This window comes from Alligator mississippiensis, chromosome 2 (assembly GCF_030867095.1).
Source record: "Alligator mississippiensis isolate rAllMis1 chromosome 2, rAllMis1, whole genome shotgun sequence".
Lineage (NCBI taxonomy): Eukaryota > Metazoa > Chordata > Crocodylia > Alligatoridae > Alligator > Alligator mississippiensis.
Genome location: NC_081825.1, coordinates 263,269,262 through 263,292,483, shown reverse-complemented (window position 1 = coordinate 263,292,483; position 23,222 = coordinate 263,269,262). Strand labels below are relative to the sequence as shown.

At 48.2% G+C, this 23,222-nt stretch overlaps 1 protein-coding gene across 2 annotated transcripts in view; it reads left to right on the top strand.

The window, feature by feature from the left end:
* SPTLC2 (serine palmitoyltransferase long chain base subunit 2) overlaps nt 1-23,222 on the top strand; it is a 152,574-nt gene that overhangs the window by 31,603 nt on the left and 97,749 nt on the right. For both annotated transcript variants that reach the window (XM_019478896.2, XM_014608284.3), the window contains exons 3-5: nt 6,784-6,938; nt 8,350-8,498; nt 8,809-8,933. In XM_019478896.2, the coding sequence (XP_019334441.1) occupies nt 6,784-6,938; nt 8,350-8,498; nt 8,809-8,933 (429 nt within the window). The remainder of the gene's footprint in view (nt 1-6,783; nt 6,939-8,349; nt 8,499-8,808; nt 8,934-23,222) is intronic.

Below are 23,222 nucleotides of genomic sequence, written 5' to 3'. Positions count from 1 at the left end.
GAGGGCCCCAAGCCTGCAGAGAGTGATCACTGGAGGGGCCCAAGAGGGTGGGCCCACAGAGATGAGATTCCCAGGGTCAGTCCTCCAGCTGTCAGCCCTCTCAACTGGCTTGTGTGGGGGCCAGGGCCCAGGAGCAGTCAAAGGGTGAAGTAGACCATAGTGGGGACTGCCAGAGCCAGGGGGGCCTGGAGTTCTCGACTGATCTGAGGAGGGGCCAGGGCCTAGGAGAGGCCAAAGGTTCTTGTGTGGCCACAGCCGAGAGAGGAAGGGGTTAAGGGATGTGCAGCCTGGGATGAAAATGGCTGGTGGGTATGAGAATGAGCTGGGGCCAGAGATGGAGGGCTCATACAAGAAATGGAGCCAGGGCCAGGGGGCTTAGTGGTTAGCTGCCCAGGAGGGATGTTGGACATTTAAGGGGGGCCCAGAGAGGGATGAGCAAAATCAGGTAGGCCTGAAGACTGGTTTTGGATAAGACCTGAAACTGCACCCTACTGGGGCTGGTTAGCATGGTGGGGCTACCTATGGTGCAGTAACTTCCGTAGAATGCCATGCATGGGCCACTCCAGGGAAAGGCAAGAATGGGGTGCTAGAAGGCCTCAGCTCCCACTGCCCTGTGGGTTACCCTGTGGAGGGGGAAGGCTAGGGGAGCATACCCCAACAGAAAAGCACTTGGTGGGGGTCCAGCAGCCTAATGAGGGGCCAGGGAAGAAGGGACCATGTGGGTCAAGAGGCCAAGTGGGGGAGTTGGAGAGTAGAGTGCAGGGCTGGACAGGTGCAAGGGCCTGGAGAACAACTGGGAAAGTGAAGAACTAACAGGGTCCAGGACAAGGGACAAAGAAAGGAGCTGACAGACTGGAGAGGGGCTGGGAGAGAGACTAAGGGGTCTGGTAGCCCAGTGACTGGTTGTGCAAGACCGAGCAGTCTGAGAGCCCAGAGAAGGGCCAGAAGAAAGGCAGAGGTGTCTGGCAACCCGAGTGAAGCCAAGATAGACCGAGGGGTCTGGCAGCCCAGGATGGAGCTATGCGAAGAGACCAAAGGATCTGAGGCCTGGAGTGGGGCTGAGAGAAGTTAAGTGGTTGGAAGACCTAGTAAGGGGCTGCATCAGTAATTGGTAGAACATTTGTAAGGATGCCACCTTCGAGACATGGGGCATGGTGTAGGGCAGGGGTGTCCAACCTTTTTTGAATGTGGGACCCGATCACGAACTTTATATCACCCTGGGCTGGTGAGCCATATTCAAAGACCTCACAGGAAGTGACATCACATCAGGAAGTGATGCCATGTGACCTTTGACACCAGTGAAGTTGCAGGAAGTGACAAATGGGTGTGCTCCACACGGGAACTTACCCTGTGCCTTCGTCCGCCCCGGCCTGGCCCTGAGGCGCCCCCAGCTCCACACGAGAACTTGCTCCATGCCTCCATCCGCCCTGGCCTGGCCTGGCCTGGCCCTGAGATGCCCCCAGCGCCACGTGGGAACTTACCTCGTGCCTCTGTCCACCGTGCATGCGAGCAGGGCACAGGCCATGCTGCAGCTCCCCCGGCCATGTGCCAGGGGCAAGGGGTAAGGCCTGTCCCCAGCTCCTCCAATCGGGTGCGGCTGGGGCTGCCCTGCTCCACACAGACCTCGGGGCAGCTGCGGCAGGACCCGGCTCACTGATGAGCCAGGCTCTGCGGGGGTAAGCAGCTCCCCTCCCTGCCGGCTGGGGCCCGCGGACCATGCCCTGCCCACCTCGCCGCTGCCCCACCACTGCTGCTGCAGATCCGCGCTCCGCTGCTGCAGCTCCACCCTGGTTCCGCACTCTGCGACGGCCAAGTTGTCGCCACTGCAGCTCTGCACTCTGCTGCCGCTGTGGCTCCATGCTTCACCGCGGCAGCAGCTCTGTGCTCCATCACCACTGCTGCGGCCCTGCTGCTGCGGCTCCGCACTCCACGGCGGTGGTGTCTCTGCTGCGGGCCAGATAAAATGGCTTGGTAGGCCACATGTTGGACAAGCCTGGTGTAGGGAGTCATGCCGTTAAACCTTAAGGCTTGAGATGCTGTCCAAGGGCCCAGTTACAAAGTGAGGCCCAATGAGGAGCTTGGGGACCAGCGAGGCCCAGCAAGGGGCCTGGGTGCAAACAGAGGCTGGCAGGGGTTCAGCAGAACTAGGCCATGCAAAGGCACTTGGGCAGCCTCCCTATTTATTATACTATCGAGATGTGGCAGGTGAGACTGGAAGGCGTCCTAGGGATGGAGCAGGGCATGGTTATGGAGCTTCTAGGGGGCATCACGGCCACCCCTGGAACTCCGATCTGTGATGCTGCCGATAGTAGAACCCAAACAGCAAAACTGTCACTGACACCAAATGACTTGTCCTCTAGAGCGATGTCAGATATTGGTTCCTTCAACCCTAGGTACATGATCAGTCGTCTTGAGACTAATTGCCACCCTAAAGCTCTTGCATGATTCAGAAAATCTGCCCAAGGGATTTTTACAGGGAAGGTTCACTGTGAGCAACCAAGGCCATGTTGTCCACAAATAGGAAATCTCTCAGACCTAGTTCTTTCACCTTGGTTTTTGCTCTAAACTTTGCAAAGTTGAACAAGTTTCCATCAGGTCTAGGTTGAAAATAAATGCCATCATTGCAGCCCTTGAATGCATAAAGAAACAAGAATGAAAAGTAGATGTTAAAAGCACAGGGTCTAAGACGCATCCCTGTTTTCCCCTAGCCCTCCTTTGTTGATGTCAGAGGCATTTGATCCTTGGTTTTCATACACCACAGTTGGCTTTATACCTTGATGTAGTGAGTGAATGATGTTCAGGTTTGGAGTCGCAACATAGTTTCTTCAGTACAGTAAAGAGGCCCTATCCATTGACTGTATCAAAGGCCTTTGTCAGATCAGTGAAAGCTATGTACAGTGGTAATGTCCTAATAATGTTATACCCAAAAGAAAAAAATTGAAGTGGCAGACTAAGTAATTTTGGATTCTCTTTATTCATGAAATATTCAGACGTGTCTGTTAGGGTGGATTTATCTCTGCATGACTCAACTTTTTATTCATTCTTACTTCTGCTAAATTGCTTCCTAGTTTTAAAGAGATTTTAATTTTTTTCTTCCCGACTAGTGAACCTTTTCCTTTCTGGACTAGAATTGGGGTCCTTTAATGGACTCTGCTTTTGAACACTGTTTTGTGTTGTATGTTGTATGTCTGCTTTCTTTAAAAAGTCTTTTTTTTAAAAGGCTGTACTTCTACTTATAGGTTGGGCAGTTGTAGGCATTGAGCACAGCATTCCAGAAAGAAATTGAACCACACCCAACTTTTTTACTTATTTGTTGCTAACTTTTAAAGTTAAGTCAGTTTATCTGTAATTTCATGATTTTTGTTGAGACTAAGTTGTGTGTGCTTGATGTTTTTTGGTCACATTACTGTGTCATCTCAGAACAGAGCCCTTCCTTTATAAGCTCTTAGATCTTAGGTTTTGGCAGAAGGACGAAGGCATTGGTTATATGAATAGAAAACCTAAAAGTGAACTAGAGTATCAGTCGGTGACCTTTCAAACCATAGTTTGGAACGACCCAGCTCGGATCAGAGGCAGGTGGGTGTTAGGAACTGCTGGTTGCTGCTGATTCTTCTTACCATAGCATGGGGAAAGCTGCTGCTATCACTGAAATCCCACTGGATCCAGTGGCTCCATGGGCTGGATTCAACCCATGGGTCTTAGGTTGCCAACCCCAAAACTAGAGCATCAATATAAGAGAAATCCCTAAAAAAAAAATAAATAAATAAATAAAAAAATAAAAATCCCAGCCTAGCTTTGTTTGCTTAGTACTTGCCCAAAATAGGAAGGTCTTGCAGTACTACTGAAAGCTGTCTGAGCTCTGCCCCTGGCTGACCTTAAAAGGGATGGAGTTTCAAAGCTGAGGATTGAATGCTGGGAATGACTTTCCACATTTTGTGCTAAGCAGACTTGGTTCGTGCCTGATTCTTGCAGGAGGTACTTGATTTATAGTACAAAGAATGAAGCTTTTGAAAATATTTGTTCTTAGACACTTGTGTACTGTCCACATAGCTTCTTTCCTGAAAGATTGTTTGGAAGAATGGTAGGATCCTACTGCAAAACCTCATTCAGAGAAAGTGTAAGGTAACTAGAGGTGCACCAATATATCGGTCTGTATTGGATTGGCACCATTAAAAGGAAAATTGATGTTATTGGCAGTCGGGGGGGTTTTTTGGTTGGTGTAGCTGATAATGTTAATGATAAATGCTGCATGCATGCATGCAGCTGCGGCATGCACGTGGCCAGGAATGCAGCCCAGCAGCTTGGAGAGCAACATCTGGCCAGTAAGTCTATAGGGGGAAAAGGGCGTGGGGGGGCCAATAGGGACCCCCACAGAGGACGGGAATGGGGCAGAGGAAGGTGCTGCCCAGTTGGGGTGGGGTGGGGCGGGGCACAGGGGAGAGCCACAGGCAGCTCGTCAGGTGGGGTACATCTCCCCACTGTGCGTGCAGCCCTGGGGAAAGCATGTGGGGCATGTACCCCCACAGATTTGTAGGCCAGGCGAGGGAAAGCTGTGGGCTTGGGGCCAGGGGTTGCACCAGCCTCTTCCTGGTTGGGGCCTGGACTGAGGCTGTCAGCGATGGTAGCACTGGGCAGGGTGCTACACTGGTGTGGGGAGGAGCCCCTGTAAATGTTGGGGTGGCTGTAGCCTACCCTGTAGGCCCCTCTCCCAGAGCTGCTGCTGCCTGCCCCGAGCACAGCCCTGGCTCAGCCTCCCCGTTAGGAAGAGGTTTGCAGAGTCCCTGGTCCTGAGCCTGCAGTGGACAGCTCGCCCTCACCCAACACACAGATCTGGGGGGCATGTGCCCCCTGTGCCGCTCTCGGAAGAGCACACAGCAGCGGGAGCCACCCATGGCTCTGTCCTGCACACCTCTCTACCCCGGCTGGGCAGTGCCTGCCTCTGCCCCGGCCCCATTCCCTGTCTCACCATGATTGGGCCCCATTCACACCCCTTTCCTCCCCCACAGACTTAGCGGCCAGATACTGTTCTCTGAGCTGCAAGGCTACATGCTGGCTATCAGATTGGTATTGGCTGATATGGTTGGTTAACAATCAGCCATTGGTATTGTCCAAAAAAGTCTTTATCGGTGCACCCCTAAAGGTAACTAGTTCTAATGCTTCTTAAATGATACATGGTTGGGAGGAAAGTTACCCTTTCTAACTGCCCCTTATCTGAAGTTAGAGCTTCCCATTCAACTTCCCAGACCTCCAGCAAAAACAGAGGGGCCAAGACTACATATTCGTAAGACAGAGAAAGGTAGAAGACATTTCTAGAAAAAATACTTTTTTGTTTAAAGAAATAATATTAAAACTTACAAATCCAGCTTTTCCTGCTGCTGTAAACTTCAGAGAGAAACTAGTAATTCATCGTAAGAAGGGCAAGGAAGCCATATGTAGTAACTTGTGTTAATGGGCACATGCATACAGTAAATTTATCTAGTGCACAGTGTTTAGTTGAGAATCGCTGATCTAAGGTCAGACATGCTACTCATCAGTCATCCAGGCAGTGTTGCCTCCTGGCCTCAAAGCAAAAACAAAAAACCACCCATACTAGCCAATATAAAACATCCATGTTGTCTGCCTTCAACCATAAATTCCAGTCTCTCCCCTCTGTAGATACTGTGGTATTTAAGTTTTTTTTTCTTGCAACAATATTGGGTAATTAGTACATTCTTTATAAACTTGCTGCTCTTCTGTGTGTCAAGAAACTTCCTTTTAACTGATTAGTAGTAAAGACAAGTTATGACTTTTAAGTATTTCAAGTAGACCAAGTGAAATGTCTTCCCCATGTGCTCAGATGCTATTTCTGGTCACAATCAACTTGATATTCTTGCCTGCTATAGGTTCAAGACCCACTTTATTTTCCTGAAACACATTGGAAGAGAAGCCAGAGTTCAGGAAATGTTCATGCAAATAAAACTTTGGGACTTAAGTGATAACACAAACCATTAGAAAGGAGTCCACTCTCATAATTCACATTTACCACTGGGATTCTGAACACAGAAATTTGGAAAATTCAACCATTAGTTTCCACAGTAATGCTAATGCTGCTACATTTAATGTTTTGCTTCTGTCATGAGAGACTGTAAAATGGGAGGGGGGGGGAGGGAAGGGATGTCTGCTCATTGCTGTTATCCTGCCAGTCCAATACCCAGAACTTCAACGATTGCCTCCTGCTCTTCAATAATTAATTTGGTATTGTAGTTTACATGGCAAATCTTATCCCATCCCATTTTGGTTGCTGGGTGAATTAAGGGGCTGATGTGAAGTAACTCATTAAGGTCACTCACGTCCTAGTTTGTAGTGTTAGCGGCAATCCCATACTGTTTTTTCCAAGGTGTTTAAAAAACAAACAAACGGACAACTCATTTCATCCTTGTAGTGTTGCATAAATGAGAGTGGACTAAGTTGCAGGTGTTGGAGCATGGGCTAACGGACAGTGTTGTACTAGAATTCATTTCCCAATTCCTTATGTCCCTTATACTGCTGTTGTGTAGATGTGGGCGGGTCACTGGCTTCAGTTTCCAATGAGTAATACAGGGATAAGGATGACTGAACTTGTGTTGTGCTTTGAGGTCCTGTAGGTGCAAAGTGTTATTTAGTATATCATGTCTGTATTGTTGTTGTATGCACAACAAAATGCATCCTAAATTGATGTAGAAAATCACTTTCCTTTTTATCACAGTAAACTAGACATGTGATACTTTTCTCTTGTGTTTAATGCCCTTGATGTGTGTGTTGCAGGACTTTGTTCCTCTGTATCAGGACTTTGAAAACTTCTACACAAGGAACCTCTATATGCGCATTCGAGACAGCTGGAACCGACCAATCTGTAGTGTGCCAGGGGCCAAGGTGGACATGATGGAGAGAGTTTCCCATGACTATAACTGGACATTCATGTAAGTCAAAACTGGAAAGATTCCCAACAACTTTGAGTGGAGAATGTGGAAGAGCAAATCAAGGGTTGTGAGAACTGTCTTGCGTTTTAAAGTAATCCTCAGCATTTGAGAGGAAAAAGCCTGTTAAGTAAGATCATGATTTCTATGCCATAGCTCTAGGTGTGACTAGTAAACAGCAAATATGTTAAATAGTTTTGTGTGGAAGGGGTCATATGATAGGAAGCCAACAGTAAAGGCTGGTATTTGGGTGCATGGTGAACTGTTCTATGCAGGAAATGTTCTGTTTTGTCTCTCTTCTGATGACTGTTCCGAGATGGATTAGAACGGTGAATCTCAACCAAGGTGTTGCAGCATTCTGGAGTGCCAAAATAGTATTTTGTTTGTCATGCGAGCTGTTCAATATTAGCAGAGCCAAGGGTTTAAGATCAAACATATTTTGAATAGGAATCCATAGGGTCAAAAACATTCCGACTTGTGTGTCCTGTCAGAGTTTTTTTTTCAACAGAATTGCTCTATTTTTTCCATAGCCAAAAAGGAGTGGAAGTTAGGAAGTAACATTTTCAAAGGAGCCTCAAGTCTAATGAGCTTGGGAACCACTGGATTAAGAGTGATTGAGAGTCTGATGGTCAAATGCACATCACACACATTTATCATATTACTGTATTTAAGGTTGAGTTTAATAGGAGAGGTCTGGGTTGGGAATGCAGTTCACTGACATATGGGATAGAAACCAGAAATGGAATAACAAGGTTTGCAACAAATCAATGACCTGAGGTTCCTTGAATGTTTTATATACAAAGGTGGTGCCAATTGCTCAGTAAAATGGCTGTTCCAGTACCGGGCTTTCAAGAGTGTAATATTCAACAGCTTTTCCCCACTCCACCCAAAAAAGCTTTTCCATAATCTCCTGTGTCACAGGCAGCAGTGTATCAGTGCCAAATGCATTTCCTTTTTGTACTTGGCGGATATCCTGCTTGAGGGAGTATCAAACTAACTGATGTAAAGAATTTGCTTTGCAAATTAAAAGATTTTGAAACCAGAGGGGGGAGGCAAGAAAGGGACCCAGGAGGTGGGGGAGGGAGGGGAAGGAGACAGACAGTTAACATTCTGAAAAGCCTTCAACTTTAAAATTTGAAACCCTATTTAAATAGACATCTACTGGAACCTCTCATCTTTGTGGCTGTGTACTTTAAACATATAAGTCAAACAGATTTAGTACCCGTGTCTTAAATCCAGGGCCACAGCAGTGGTGTGTCGGCTGAATACTTCAGTTTTGAACTAGACCGCTGACTGTTGGTCTTTGCTGCTTCAGTACACCTCCTATAAAGCTGATTAATAGCTAGTGCATTCTTGTGTAGACATTGCTTTTGCAGTTGCCAGTGTGTTAACATGTGGTGGTATTGAAATACAGGTACACGGGGAGAGTGATAAAAGACGTTATTAACATGGGTTCCTACAACTACCTTGGATTTGCACAGAACACTGGAATTTGCCAAGAAGCAGCAGCTAAAGTTCTGTCACGATATGGAGCTGGGGTGTGCAGCACTAGGCAGGAGATGGGTAAGTTTGGTGGAGTGGGTGTTTCTAAAGTGTATGTCAGTCTCTAATCTGATCTAGTCTCTAAAGCACTGCTGGGCTTCAGCTTTCCCACTCCAGGCTAAATATTAAGGAAATAATTAAGAGTGAAGATAACGGTCTCTATGATGCTTAGTTTTATGCATGTTCTGAGGTCCTGTTTTTTCTGAAATCTCCATTGATGTTCCTGTACTGGATCTGACCAGAGAAGACAATCTAATTGAAAACCATCTGTCATCATCAATTCATGCTATGTGTTCTTTACATTTTGGCCTCTTGCTGTTTTTATATGCAGGAAACCTGGACAAGCATGAGGACCTGGAAAAATTAGTGGCCAGGTTCCTAGGGGTGGAATCTGCGATGGCATATGGGATGGGGTTTGCGACAAACTCTATGAACATTCCTGCTTTGGTTGGCAAGGTATGGCTTGAGTATATAGATGATGCTGGCATTTCTGGCAAGGAGTTCTTTCTGATATATAATTTTATAAGGACTCCATATATTTTAGTAGTAGCCGTTGTAGTTTCTACAAAGGAAATCTGCAGATTCCGGTATGCTGTACTCCCATCTCAATCCAGGATTCTTTTGGTGACACTTTATGCTGGGAATTCTTAATGATCAAGAGTAGCTCGTGTTGAGAGTGAGTGAGTGAAAGTGAGCATGGCTTGCTAGGACATAGTTTCCTCAGCCCCCTGCTGGATATAAAAGGTGGTTTCATTTTTCAAGTTGCCCAGCCAAGGGTTGCTCTAATATCTTGAGGCTGGTGGTTACTCCTGGCATAAAATTGAACCAATGTAGGCAGTCATTCCTGCATGGTTTTAAACATGTCAGTGGAGGTGGCTAAAAAGCTTGAGATTTTCCTTTTGTCAGAATAAACCATTAAAAGAACTAGAGTTTTTTGGTCACCAAATGGTGCAGACAAGAATTATCTAGACATACTAGAAAATAGGTCTTCCACTTGTCACAACAAGACCATGTGAACTCAGCCTGAGAGTCTGTCATCACTAGATCACAGTACAGTAGAACCTGGATTCTAAGCAGGCTTAGGTCCTTAACCCCCTGCAAAGATGAGGACTTACAAACTAAGTTTTGTATAGAACCACACAAACTGTTGCTTGACTGCAGAGATGTGCCAGCTATTTGATGCAGGTTTTATTTCCAAAGGCAGTATTTCTCCAGTCAACTGCACAGGAGCACTGCTGAGCACCAGCTAACTAGAGAAGTGATGTCCTTTTGAAGTAAAAGCCTCATTGAACAGCCAACCAGCTCACTCTTAATTAAGCTTCCCACTGTAAGCTAAACATGTTGCAAAGTATCCCTATCTGAAAAGTCTGCGTACTCTTGCTTTTAATTATTAGAAATGCTAGATTCATAGATTCTAGGGTCGGAAGGGACCTCAGTGAGCTATCTAGTCCAGCCCCCTGCCCTGGCAGGCAAGAAAAGGGTCACCCAAACCTGGGGTCATGTGATCCCAGCCAGGTGCCTGTCCAATCTCCTCTTGAAGACCCCCACAGATGGGACAAGCACCACCTCCCTTGGAAGCCCATTTCATATCCTGGCAACCTTGACTGTGAAGAACTTTTTTCTAATGTCCAGTCTAAACCTGCTCTCCAATAGCTTATGGCCATTGTTCCTTGTTTTTCCAGGGGGTGCTGTGGTAAATAGATCATCACCTACTTCATGCTCTCTCCTTATGAATTTGTACGCCGCCACAAGATCTCCTCTCAGCCTTCTCTTGGAGAGGCTGAAGAGATCAAGGTCCCTTAACCTTTCCTCGTAAGGCCTTCCCTGCAGGCCTCCAATCAGATGAGTGGCTCTTTGGACCCTCTCCAGGTTGTCCTCATTCTGCTTGAACTGTGGCATCCAGAATGGGACACAGTACTCCAGCTGCGGCCTGACCAGTGCCGCTTAGAGAGGGAGAATCACTTCCCTGGACCTGTTTGTGAAGCACCTATGGATGCACGACAAGATGCAATTGGCTCTGCCGACTACTTCATCACATTGACAACTCATGTTCATCCTGGGGTCAACACTGACTCCAAGATCTTTCTGTCTCAGTGGTTCTGAGAAGGTCGCCCCCCAGCCTATAAGTATGATGGCAGTTTTTTGTCCTGAGATGCAACACCTTGCACTTGTCCTTATTGAATTGCATCCTGTTGCTCTCTGCCCACTTCCCCAACCTGTCGAGGTCAGCCTGGATTTGGTTCCTTCTCTCCAGGGTGTTAGCTTCATCCTATATTTTTGTCATGCACGAATTTGGACAGGGTGCTTCCCTCCCCCTCGTCCAGATAGCTGATGAAAAATGTTGAACAGCACTGGCCCCAGAGCTGAGCCCTGAGGGACTCCACTGCACATATCTTTCCAGGTTGACACTGACCCATCCACCACCACCCTCTGAGTGCGACCCCTGAACCAGTTTGCTACCCATTCTAACCATATAATCATCTAAGGCAAATCTCCTCAGTTTATTAATAAGGATGGTATGGGATACTGTGTCAAAGGCCTTCTTGAAGTCCAGATGGATAACATCCAGCTCGACTCCTGCATCTAAACATTTGGTGGCTTTGTCGTAAAAAGAAACTAAATTAGTCAGGCAGGACCTGCCTGCTAAAAACCCACGTTGGTTACCCCTCTGCATCACATTAGCCAGCGGGCTCCCACAGATGTGTTCCTCGATAACTTTTTCAAGGATTTTCCCTGGGGTAGAGGTAAGGCTGATGGGTCTATAGTTCCCCAGATCCTCTTTCCTCCCATTCTACTACAGACCCCCCAACCAAGGGGAGGAGCTGGACTGGGAATTTTCGGGCCAGCTTGCAGAGGCACTTAAGACAAGGGATGTAGTTGTCATGGGTGATCTACTCCTCCCAGCAGATGTCCAGGTAATTTAGTCAGCCAGGTCGGACTGTTCCAGGAGGTTCCTGGCTGAGATACAAGACCTCCACTTAACCCAGGAGGTGCACAGTTCCAGCAGAGGAAATGCCCTGCTGGACCTGGTCCTGGCCACAGCTGATCTGGTAAGGGGGCTCCAGGTCCTTGACCACCTGGGTGACAGCGATCATCGCTTGCTGGAATTCATCATCCAGTGCAGGGTGTCAAGGGCCTGCAGCAAGGCAGTAGCCCTAGACTTCAAGAGGGCCAACTTCAACAAGTTGAGGAGATTGGTGGGAGAGGCGCTGGGGTTCTTGAGGGCAGGGGAACTCAGTGCCCAAGATGAATGGTTGTTCCTTAAGGAGACAATACTCAGGGCCCAAGAGGTGACAATCCCAACAAGAAGCAAGTGGGGCAAGAGTGCCCAAAAGCCTCCCTGGCTCACCAAGGACGTCCAGGAATGCCTGGCCGCCAAAAAGGCGGCGTGCACCCGGTGGAAGGGGGGCGCTAGCTCCAAAGAGGAGTATACCTCCACTGCTCGGGCCTGTAGGGGGGCTGTTAGGAAAGCTAAGGCGGACATAGAGCTAGGACTAGCATTCAAGATCCAAGATAATAAAAAGTCCTTTTTCAAATATATAGGGAGGATGAAGAAGGCACTGGGAAATGTGGGGCCCCTGCAAAATACACTGGGCAATCTGGTGGTTGCGCCAGAGGAGAAGGCAGACCTTTAACAAATTCTTCACCTCCGTTTTCTTGTGCAGGGACTGGGATTCCCCCACCGTGATTCAAGACGGACTTGAGGGGAACGCCTCCAGACCTAAGGTTGAGGAGGACCGGGTTAGAGTGCTTCTGGAGGGGCTGGACGTGTTCAAGTCAGCAGGTCCAGATGCTCTCCACCCCAGGGTGTTGAGGGAGCTAGCAGGGGTTATTGCTGGGTCCTTGGCACGGCTTTATGAGCGCTCGTGGTGCTCGGGCCAGGTGCCAGATGATTGGAAGATAGCCAATGTGGTCCCCGTCTTTAAGAAAGGGAGGAGGGAGGACCCGGGCAACTATAGGCCTGTCAGTCTTACCTCAATCCTCGGGCAACTCTTTGAGAAGATCATCAAGGAGCACATCTGTGATGGGCCGGCATCGGGGATGATGCTCAAGGGCAACCAGCACGGTTTCATTAGGGGCAGGTCATGTCAGACCAACCTGATTGCCTTTTACAATCAGGTCACAAAAGCATTGAATGCAGGTGTCACCATGGATGTAGTATTTCTGGACTTCAGCAAGGCCTTTGACACTCTCCCACCCCATCCTCATTAAAAAAAACTAGGCGACTGTGGCATCGATGCCTACACAGTCAGGTGGATTGCTAATTGGCTGAAGGGTCGTACTCAGAGGGTGGTGGTGGACGGGTCATATTTGACCTGGGGGAAGTGGGCAGCGGAGTCCCCCAGGGCTCGGTTCTTGGGCCCACGCTGTTCAATTTCTTTATCAGCGATTTGGACAACGGGGTGAAAAGCAACCTGTTCAAATTTGCTGATGATACAAAAATTTGGGGTGAGGTAGGCACGCTAGTAGGGACTGCAGAAAGACCTGGATAGGTTGCAAGGGTGGGCTAACAAAAACAAGATGCGTTTCAATACGGACAAGTGCAGGGTGCTGCGCTTGGGCAGTAGTAACTGGCAGCACACTTATAAGATGGGAAACTCCCTTCTTGAGAGCACGGAGGCAGAAAGGGATCTTGGAGTCATCATTGACTCCAAGATGAACATGAGCCGACAATGCGAAGTCACGGTTGGCAGGGCTAACTAGACCTTATCGTGCATCCACAGGTGCATCTCAAGTAGGTCAAAGGAGGTGATCCTCCCCCTCTATGCGACACTGGTCAGGCCACAGCTGGAGTACTGTGTCCAGTTCTGGGCACCCCACTTCAAGAGGGATGTGGACAATGAGAGTGTCCAGAGGAGGGCCACCCGCATGATGCGGGGACAGCAGGGCAGACCCTACAATGAGAGGCTACGGGACCTGAACCCGTTCAGCCTTTACAAGAGAAGGCTGAGGGGGGACCTTGTGACCGTCTATGAACTCACTAGGGGGGACCAGAAGGGTTTGGGGGAGACCTTGTTTCCCCTAGCGCCCCCTGGGATAACAAGGAGTAACGGCCACAAGTTGTTGGAGAGTAGGTTTAGATTAGACATCCGTAGGAACTACTTTACAGTTAGGGCGGCTAGGATCTGGAACCAACTTCCAAGGGAAGTGGTGCTGGCTCCTACCCTGGGGGTCTTTAAGAAGCGGCTCGATGCGTACCTGGCTGGGGTCACTTGAGCCCAGTTTTCCTCCTGCCCAGGCAGGGGGTCGGACATGAAGATCTACAAGGTCCCTTCCGACCCTACTTCTATGATTCTTAAAAATTGGGACGACATTGGCCCTCTTCCAATCCTCAGGGACCTGACCTAAGCACCATGAGTGCTCATATATCCTTGCTAGTGGTTCAGCTATGACACTCGCTAATTCCTTTATTACCCGTGGATGGAGTCCCTCCGGTCCTGGTGATTTGAACATATCCAGTCCCTCCAAGTGTCCTTCTACCGTGCTGGCACTGACCGTTGGTTGGCTGATGTTCCCCTTGTTGTTGTCCGTGATGCATAATGAGGGTTCATCTAGATTCCTATTTAAGAAGACGGAGGCAAAAAACTCATTAAAGAGCTCTGCCTTGTCCCTGCTATCTGTCACTAAGCCCCCTGCCTGTCCTGTAGGGGTCCTATGCTACCCTGCACCCTCTTTTTGCTCCCAGGTTACCTAAAGAAGGACTTTACTGTCCTTAATCCCTGTCGCTAGTCTGAGTTCTAGAGCTGCTTTGGCTTTCCTGACTGACTCCCTGCAGGTACAGGCCAATGAAGTGTACTCCTCCTTGCTAGCTACCCTCTGCTTCCACTTCCTATATGGTACTTTTTTTGCCCATCAGGTATCCTGGATGGCCCTGGTTAGCCATAGGGGCTTCCTGGCCCCTTTTGCCCCCTTTCCTCTGCCATGGGAGTGTCTTACTCTGAGCCCAAAGAATGGTATCCTTGAGGAATGACCACCCCTCGTGGACCCCCAAAGCATCTAGGCTCTTGGTGTTCCTAATACCCTGCTAACCAATCCCCTGAGCCTATTAAAGTCAGCCTTTTTAAAGTTTAGCACCTGTGTCCTGCTAGGTATAGTGCCCACGCTTCTCTGGATAGTGAATTTTATCATTTGGTGATTGCTGTCTCCTAAGTTGCCTTGAATCTGCAGGTCCCCCACCAGGTCATTCCCCTGTGGCCAACACCAAGTCGAGCAAGGCATTACCCCTGGTGGGACTCCTTACCTTCTGTCTTAGGTGGAGGTCCTGAATACAGGTTAAGAACCTACGTGAGTGGTTAGATCTAGTTGAGTGTTCCTCCCAACATATGTCTGGGTAGTTAAGGTCCCCCATGATTACCATATCTCTAGACCACACAGCCTCTGAGAGCTGCCTGGAAAATTCCCCATCTACCTTGTCTTCCTGGTGCAGAGGTCTGTAGTAGACCCCCACCACCAGGTCCCTTTTCCCCCAACCCCCTTGCATCCTAACCCACAGAGTCTCTGCTTGTCTGTCCTCTGATCCCAGTTTGATTAGGGAAGATGTGTACTGTTCTTTGACAGAGAGAGCAACACCCCCTCCTTTTTTCCCTTCTCTATCTCTCCTGTACAACCCTATAGCCCTCTGTTCCTACCACCCAGTCATACGTAGAACTCACCCCAGGTTTCAGTTAGACCCGCTAGGTCAAAGTTATTGCTTGCAAGCAAGAGTTCTAGATCTTCTTGTTTGTTTCCCATGCTCCTGGCATTTGTATACATACACTTAATTCCCCTGGTGGCTGCCCCTGAAACACCCCTATATTGCTGTCTAATAGGTTCTTTGATACTTACCTGGGCTGATCTTGTGGGTATCTCATGGTTCAGTGTTCTGTGGATCCCTCCGTCCTTGTCCTCCCTTTCCCCCCCAACGAGCCTAGTTTAAAGCCTGCCAGAGGAGATCAGCCAACTTGAAAGAGAACACACGCTTACCTTTTGGGGGAGAGATGAAACCCATCCCACCTCAGCATGTCTCTTGTTCGGAAGTATGGGTCATGGTCCAAAAAGCCGAAGCTCGTTGTAACACCAGCTCCAAAGCCGTAAGTTGACCTCCTTGATGTAGGTTTCATGGCATTGTCCATGTCTGGTCACTGGGAGGACAGAGGCCCAGAAGACCATCTGTGCCCCTGTCTCCTTCAGCTTGGCCCCCAGAGCCTTGTAGTCCTTCGTGAGGTGATCCTGACTGTTCCCAGCCGCATTGTTAGTGCCCACATGGATTAGGACCATGGGATAATAATCAGTGGGCTGAATAAGGTCCGGGATCATCTCTGTCACATCCTACATCTGAGCTCTGGACAGACAGGAGACCTCACATGTCATGGGATCAGGTTGACAGATGGGCCTCTCTGTTCCTCTCAGGATGGAGTCGCCTATGACAAGCACCCAGCATCTCTTCTCCCTCTGGGTGTTCTGGCCTCCTCCAGTCTGTGCTGTGCATGGAGTGGCCTCCTCTCCAAGGGTTGCCTCCTCCCCTTCTTCCTCCTCCAGTGTTGCCAGGGTCTCATACCTGTTTGCCAGCTGGACTGGGGGAACTGATACTGCTCCACTGCGAGCAGCCCTGGCTCTGGAGGGAACCTTCTGCCATGCTGCTGTGGAGGGCACCACCCGGGGTGCTTCTTCATTTGGCGTTTGGCCCTGCAGAGAATGGAAATACCCGTCAATTTCATCCTCTGCCTCCCTGATTCCCCTCAGCCTGCTAACCTCTGCCTGGAGCTCCCTCACCTGTCCCTCCAACGCCCGAAGAAGGGCACATGTGGGACAGGTGGGGAGACCCCCACTCCCTGCCCCACAGGGCATCCCCCACAAGCAGGGGGGCAGGGTGTTGTTGTGTAGTGCAGTGAAGAAGAGGATTTTCAAAGTCTTTCGACTCAGACCCAGTAATAGATTATATAAACACTTGAGTTTTCTGCTCCATTTATTCTCAAATCTTTTAATTTTAACGAGGATGTAACAAGCTAGCAATAGTAGAACACTGAGGAGGAAAGAGAGAGGCTTAGGAGTTGGAAGAGGCTATTTGGGAGAATTATAAACTAGTATCACAGCAAGGATAATGTACAATCCAGAACTGCTGGAGTTGACGAAAGATACAACTTTTAATTGTAGGCTTTAAAGACTCTTCAACTATATTGTTATGCCCCTGTTTTCATGCTACCTTAACAAAAAGGCTGTTTCTCTCCTATATTTTCCCTGGTATATTTACAGAAGTCTTTATTTTGTCCTGTTTGGTTAAGATTAGGTAACTGTTTTTAAAATGATGTCTCATCATTGTAAGCCTCATCTAAGTTTTGATTATTATCTCTTCTACTTCTTTGTTAGTCTTGTGAAGCAACACTTGCTGCTTTATACTCCTTGCACTGTTCAGAAGATTTATGGTCTTGTACACGCTAGTTGTGTGCTTTGATCTTTATTATCTGTAGTGCATCCATTTGTGTAGATCCAGCCATGTAGGGTTTTTTTAATATACTATCGCCTTCTCCCATGGAAGGAGCCCTGAAGGAAGTAGATATAGTCAGCATTTCTGTATCTTTTGAGAGAATCTAAATGCTAAGTGTAGCATACCTGTTCTTATACATACAAACTACCTGTTAGCTAATCAAGTTAGTACTTTCTTCCCAGCTGGAGGTTGCTTTTAAATACTTGTGGTACTCGTGTTATACTGCTTGCCTGTGATTTTTGTGGATGGGTCTGGCTGAGTGGGGAAAATGGGGAGATCTCATTGCCCCTGGTCTTGCACCATCAAGGGCCAGACAAGGGGCAACCTGTTTTGCCCAGTGGAGCAGATAATCTGTGCCAGTACATCAAAACAACCAATCCACTTCTTTTGGCAACTTATATGGGACCAGGTGGAATGCACCTGAGAGTGCTGAGGGAGTTGGCTGATGTGATTGCAGAGCTATTGGCCATCATCTTTGAAAAAGCATGGCGACCAGGAGAGATTCTGGAAAAGGGCAGACATGGTGCCATATTTAGGAAAGAGAAGGAGGATCCAGGGAACTACAGACCAGTCAGCCTCGCCTCAGTGTCTGGAAAAAAAACATGGAGCTGGATCCTCAAGGAATCCATTTCTGAGCACTTGGAGGGAAAAAAGGGTGATTAGGAACAGTTAGCATGGATTCACCAGGGGCGAGTCATGCCTGACCAATCTGATTGCCTTCTATGATGAGGTGACTGGCTCTGTGAATGTGGGGAGACTGGTGGATGTGGCGTACCTTGAATTTTAGCAAGGCTTTTGATACAGTCTCCCACAGCATTCTCACAGGAAAGCTAAGGAAGTACAGGCTGGCTGGATGAATGGATAGTAAGGTGGATAGAAAACTGGCTGGAGCATAGGGCTCATAGTAGTAGTCAATAGCTTGATGTCTAGTTGGTAGCCGGTATCAAGTGGAGTTCCCCAGGGGCCGGTCCTGAGGCTGGTTTTGTTCAATGTCTTCATCAGTGACCTGGAAGATGGCATAGCGTGCACCCTCAGCAAATTTTGCAGATGACAGCAAGCTGGGAGGAGTAGTAGATACACTGGAGGGTAGGTCTAGGATTCAGTGACCTAGACAAATTGGAGGATTGGTCCAAAAGAAATCTCATGAGGTTCAACAAGGACAAGTGCAAAGTCCTGCACTTGGGATGGAACAGTCTCATTCACAAGTACAGGGTGGGGCTGACTGGTTGGGCAGCAGCTCTGCAGAAAAGGACCTGGGGGTTACAGTGGATAATAAGTTGAATATGAGCCAACAGTGTGCCCTTGTTGCCAAGAAGGCTAACAACGTACTGGCCTGCATTGGTAGGTGTGTTGCCAGTAGGTCAAGGGAAGTGATTCTTCCCCTCTATTCAGCACTGGTGAGGCCATATCTGGAGTACTATGTTAAGTTTTGGGCCCCCCATTACAGAAAGGGTGTGGACAAATTGGAGAGTCCAGCAGAGGGCAGCAAAAATGGTGAGGGGGCTGGGGGACATGACTTAATGAGCAGGGATCCTGGTTTTCCATTTCCCACGGAAAAACAGAGAAAACCACCCATTTCCCATTTCTATCGGAGAAAACACAGATTTTCCCTTTTAGAAGAGAGACCCACTAATTTCCCCATTTGCAAAGAGCTCTGTAGGCTGGCAGAGATTCAGCCTCCCAGAGCTGTTTGCAAAAGGGGTGGGGAAACCCTCAACTCTGCTGGGGGGGGAAGGAAGGGGGAAGGGCAGGGCCTGATCGTGCACACTTACCGGAAGCTGCTTCAGGCTCACTCCTTGCTGGGAGTAAGTGGGGCTTGGGGGTTGCAGGGCAGGGCTGGCGGGGAAGCTGACTTGGGGCTGAGGGAGCAGGGAGGTTTGCAGCCAGCCAGGCACTCCAGCCAGGACAAGTTTGCAGCCTCCCTGCTCCCGGTAGGAGTGCTCAGCTGGCTGGAAACCCCTGCTGCTCCTGGCCAGCTGCAAACCTCCCCACTTCCTCAGCCCCCAGCCAGCTTTGGCACTCCCCAGCTGGGAGGGGGAATTTGCAGTTGCCTGGGAGTGGCAGGGTTTTCCAGCCAGTCAAGCACTCTGGTTGGGAGCAGGCAGGCTGCAAACCCCTTCCCGGCCAGAGTGCCTGGCCAGCTGCAAACCCTGGGTCACAAAAGCTGTGCTCCCCACCCTGCTGCCCTTGCCCAGACTCTCCAGAGTGCAGCATGTGTGACTAGTGTGGCAGGACACAGCAGGGCCACACATGAAAGCTGCCTGCTGCTGCAAGTTCTGTGCTGCCCTGGCCACACTTCCTTTGCATGCATGGGGGCAGTGCACACCCATCCTGCCCCCCCCCCTTCCAGATCTGGGGGGGTGCAGGTGCCCAGGAGTGCATGCTGCCACTGGGAGCTGGTCCTGCCTGAGGCTGCAACAGGCAGCAGCAGGTGGGGAGCTGGCTCATGCTCCTGCTGTAGCAGCCGCTGTCTTCCACTGGGGGCAGGAGCCTGTGGACCTGGGTCCCTGGCCCCATAGCCCTGGCAGTGGGGGGCCCCCTCCAGTAGGGCTGGGGGGCAGGGCCTGTGGGTGGGGGGCAAAGGGCACAAGCAGGGCTGGGGGATTGTGGGGAGGAAGTGAGGGACACCAGCAGGGCTGTGGGAGGCATTTAATTTTAACCACAGATTTGGGGATTTTTATCAGAGAATTTGTGATTTTTAAATCATGGAAAACCAGGATCCCTGCTTATGAGGAAAGATTGAGGGAACTGGGCTTATTTAGTTTAGAGAAAAGACTGAGGGGGAACTTTAATGGCAGCCTTCAGCTACCTGAAGGGGGGTTTGAAAGAGGATGGAGCTAGACTGTTCTCAGTGGTGGCAGATGACAGAACAAGGAGCAATAGTCTCAAGTTGCAGCAAGGGAAGTTTAGGTTAGGTACTGGGGATGATTTTTCCCCCTCAGAGGGTAGGTAGTAAAACACTGGAACAAGTCACCCAGAGGTGGTGGAAACTCCATCCTTGGCAGCTTTCAAAACCTGGCTAGACAAAGCTTTGGCTGAGATGATCTATTTGCGGCTGGTCCTGCTTTGAGCAGGGGGTTGGACTAGATCACCTCCTGAAGTCCCTTGTAACCCTAAATTTCTCTGATTCTATATTCTAAGAGTCCTTGGGTTAATGATTGCCTGCATATGCAGTGGAATGAACTTGATGGCCTGGGAAGGCTCCTTTTGGTCTTATGCTTTTAGGTCTTAAATGAAGTTTTAATTCTTTCTTTACTATAGCAGTAATGCATAGATTGTGACCTGTCTGTAATTCAGCTTCACAATAGTTAACAACATTCAGTAATTATAAAATGCAAAAGGTATGTTCTTTCTGGCAGAGTTCTTGAGCTGATTTGTTCTGCAGTTCTGAACACTTCACAAGGTCTTCCCTTGGTTGTCAGAAGTTACTCGTTTGTTTATGTTCAGTCTCTAGTGAATTGATAACTGCATGACTAAGCTTTCTTAACTTTACACAGCTCTCAAATTCTGCATTGTCATGTCTTGCTCCTGCAGTTACAGACCTATAATGGAGACCTTGTCAGTTCACAAAGCACATGCATCCTGCTGGCCAAATAGCAGCAAGGGAGAGGCAACAGATGGGCATTTGGTTGGTGTTTCCTAGTGCCCCTTGCACACACTGTTTGGCAGTGTTTGCATGCCTCCAGGAAGAGTCCTTATGACAGTATGTAGTCTCTGCCCCCTCAATTCCTGCACCCTTATATTTATGCTCCCCTTACTTGTTCTGCTTCAATTCTAGAATGGAGATTCCTTGAAACATGGACCAGACAGACTGACTAACCTTTCTGAATTGTATCTTGCACCTCTTTGGGTGTGGCAAAAATAATAGTGTTAAAGGGCATTTTTACATGTGCTGTGGGACACAACACTGGGTGCTTTAATTAGCAAGCCGTGCTACTTAAAAGCTCCCATGTGTCATGTGTATCAGGGTTGCCGCATGTCCCTGTGCTGAAAAAATGGCGGTGGGGCACTTTGAACTAAAGCTCATCAAACATTTTACTTCAAAGCACCCTGCTGCCATTTTTTCAGTGTGGAGACACATGGCGACTGATACATGTGACCTGGAAGGCTGCCGGAGCGTGCCAATTTCAGTGCTTCAGCAGACTTGATTAATTGAGTCTGCTTGGACACACTGGGTTTCCAGCACATTGGAGCTGGCTCTTTGCACATGTATAGCAGGCCAAAGTGATGTTGTAGCTCTGATGGTCCAGGAATTGAGATGTTGGGGTTTCTTTGGGTGCATAGAAAAGCTTGTCTGACTATCCCAGCTATGCAGTTGGTCCAATAAAAAAGATCAGCCAAAGAAATTCTTGTTCATTACTTTTTAGCAGCACTTACTGCTAAAAAGTAATGCCTAGAAGAGTAATTCATTAAAACATCACTACCAAGACTCTGCCTTCCATTGTTTACACCACAATGGAGTACTTAGATTGCACTTTATTAGCTTAAAATACAAATAACTGGAACTGTGTTAGTTACAAGTGACCTGCTTGAGTGTTCATTTCCTCTTCCTGTTCTTCAGATGGCTCAGATTCCTGCTTTCATTGTATCTTGATCCTCCATTTGTCGTGAGCTGGGTAGCACCATAGAGACAATTCCTTCAGGGAGGCATTAGCTTTCATAGACAACCTAAACCATCAGATTGTAGGAATATACAATGAAGTAAGTTGTTGTCTGAAAGTTTATGCCTCTGAACCAGTTAGTCTCTAAGCTGCCACCCTTACCTGCCTTCTGTCTCTTCAGACTAACACAGCTAACCACTTCCATCTGTGATGTGACCTGAGTACAGTAAAAGAGCAAATCTTATCCTGTGGGCCAAAGGCGTCAAAGATTCAGCCTTCAGAGCTGTTTTGTCTGCCCTACAGAGCTGCTCCTGAGGCCAGAAATCTGGTAATGGGATGAGGGCAGCAGTGTTTAACTGGAACAGTGGAGCTGTGGCAGTTGACTCTGCCGCCAAATGTCCAACTCCATTGGGGACCTCAACAGGCCAACCCGTTAGTACTGAGCAGCAGCTTCTGGCCTGTGAAGCTGGGAATTTTGGTGCTGGGAGGAGCAGCAGCAGTGATTTAATGCTACTGCTGACAAATTGTCAGCCCCAGAGGCCAGATGATATGGCCCTACTCTCTGGATCTGGCCTGCAGGGCCAGGTGAGTTTGACATACAGTAAAATTGACCTTGCTAGCAAGAGGAGCTTGAAGGTAAGAAATTAATCTGTTGTTTACTGTGGGCTGTCAGCAGCTGGTCTGAGTAAACCAGTGCAGTTGGTAGATAGGACAGTCACTTTCAGCACTGTCAAAGCATGATACAAAGTAGTTGTGTCCATTTTACACCAGTAGCTAGCCTCTTTTCATTACAAGTTTGCACTGGGTGTGGACCTCCACTGTTAATAATCATTAGCTTACAGGTAAGTTTTTTGCTATTGTCCAACCAGGCTGGTGATTTAAAATTGCAGATTATCCAGACAATCTCAAACAGAGTTGGGCAGTCTTTGAAACTTCTTGTTCCCTGCTTTGTGTTAATACCAGTTTATTAGCAAACCTTACTCCCATTGCCCAATAGAGATGCCAGTGCTTTTCTTGTGGAGTATGGCTAGTTTTGGGACTGCTTGATGATGATAGTGTGATGGGTTTAACTTGCCACCATTTGAGCCGTCTTATCTCACTCTGGGCAAAAGATGAATTAGATTATTTTTAGACTGACTCATAATTCACCACTTTACACTGCTGAGTGTTTAGGTTTGTGTAGGTTACCTATATATGATGTGTAGCACCCCCCCATTTTGGAATGGCTTTCTCTTTCACTTGCTGTTTATGCATGCCCTGTTGTATTCCTGTTCTCAATTTATGATCTTCCTGACAGGTCATTGAAATATGCGCACAGTTCTGTTACTAGTGATAAGTACAGGCAGAGTAGTTTCCAATGAATTAGTGCTGGCCCCTACAGAAGGAGAGAAATTTATGCTTTGACTAAAAATAAATAAGTGTTCTCACTGCACTTATTGTTGCCCTGTGGAGTCAGGCCAACTCTCAGGATCTCAATATTGCGCTGTTAGACAGGAGGGTGTGACACAGTTGCACATTTACTAACACACAAATCAGTTAGGTACACACACACACACACACACACACACACACACACACACACACACACACACACACACACTCACTCACTCTCTCTCTACCAGCTCAGACACATACACATGCAAACCAGCCTAGGCACATGCATACCTATCACCAATTCAC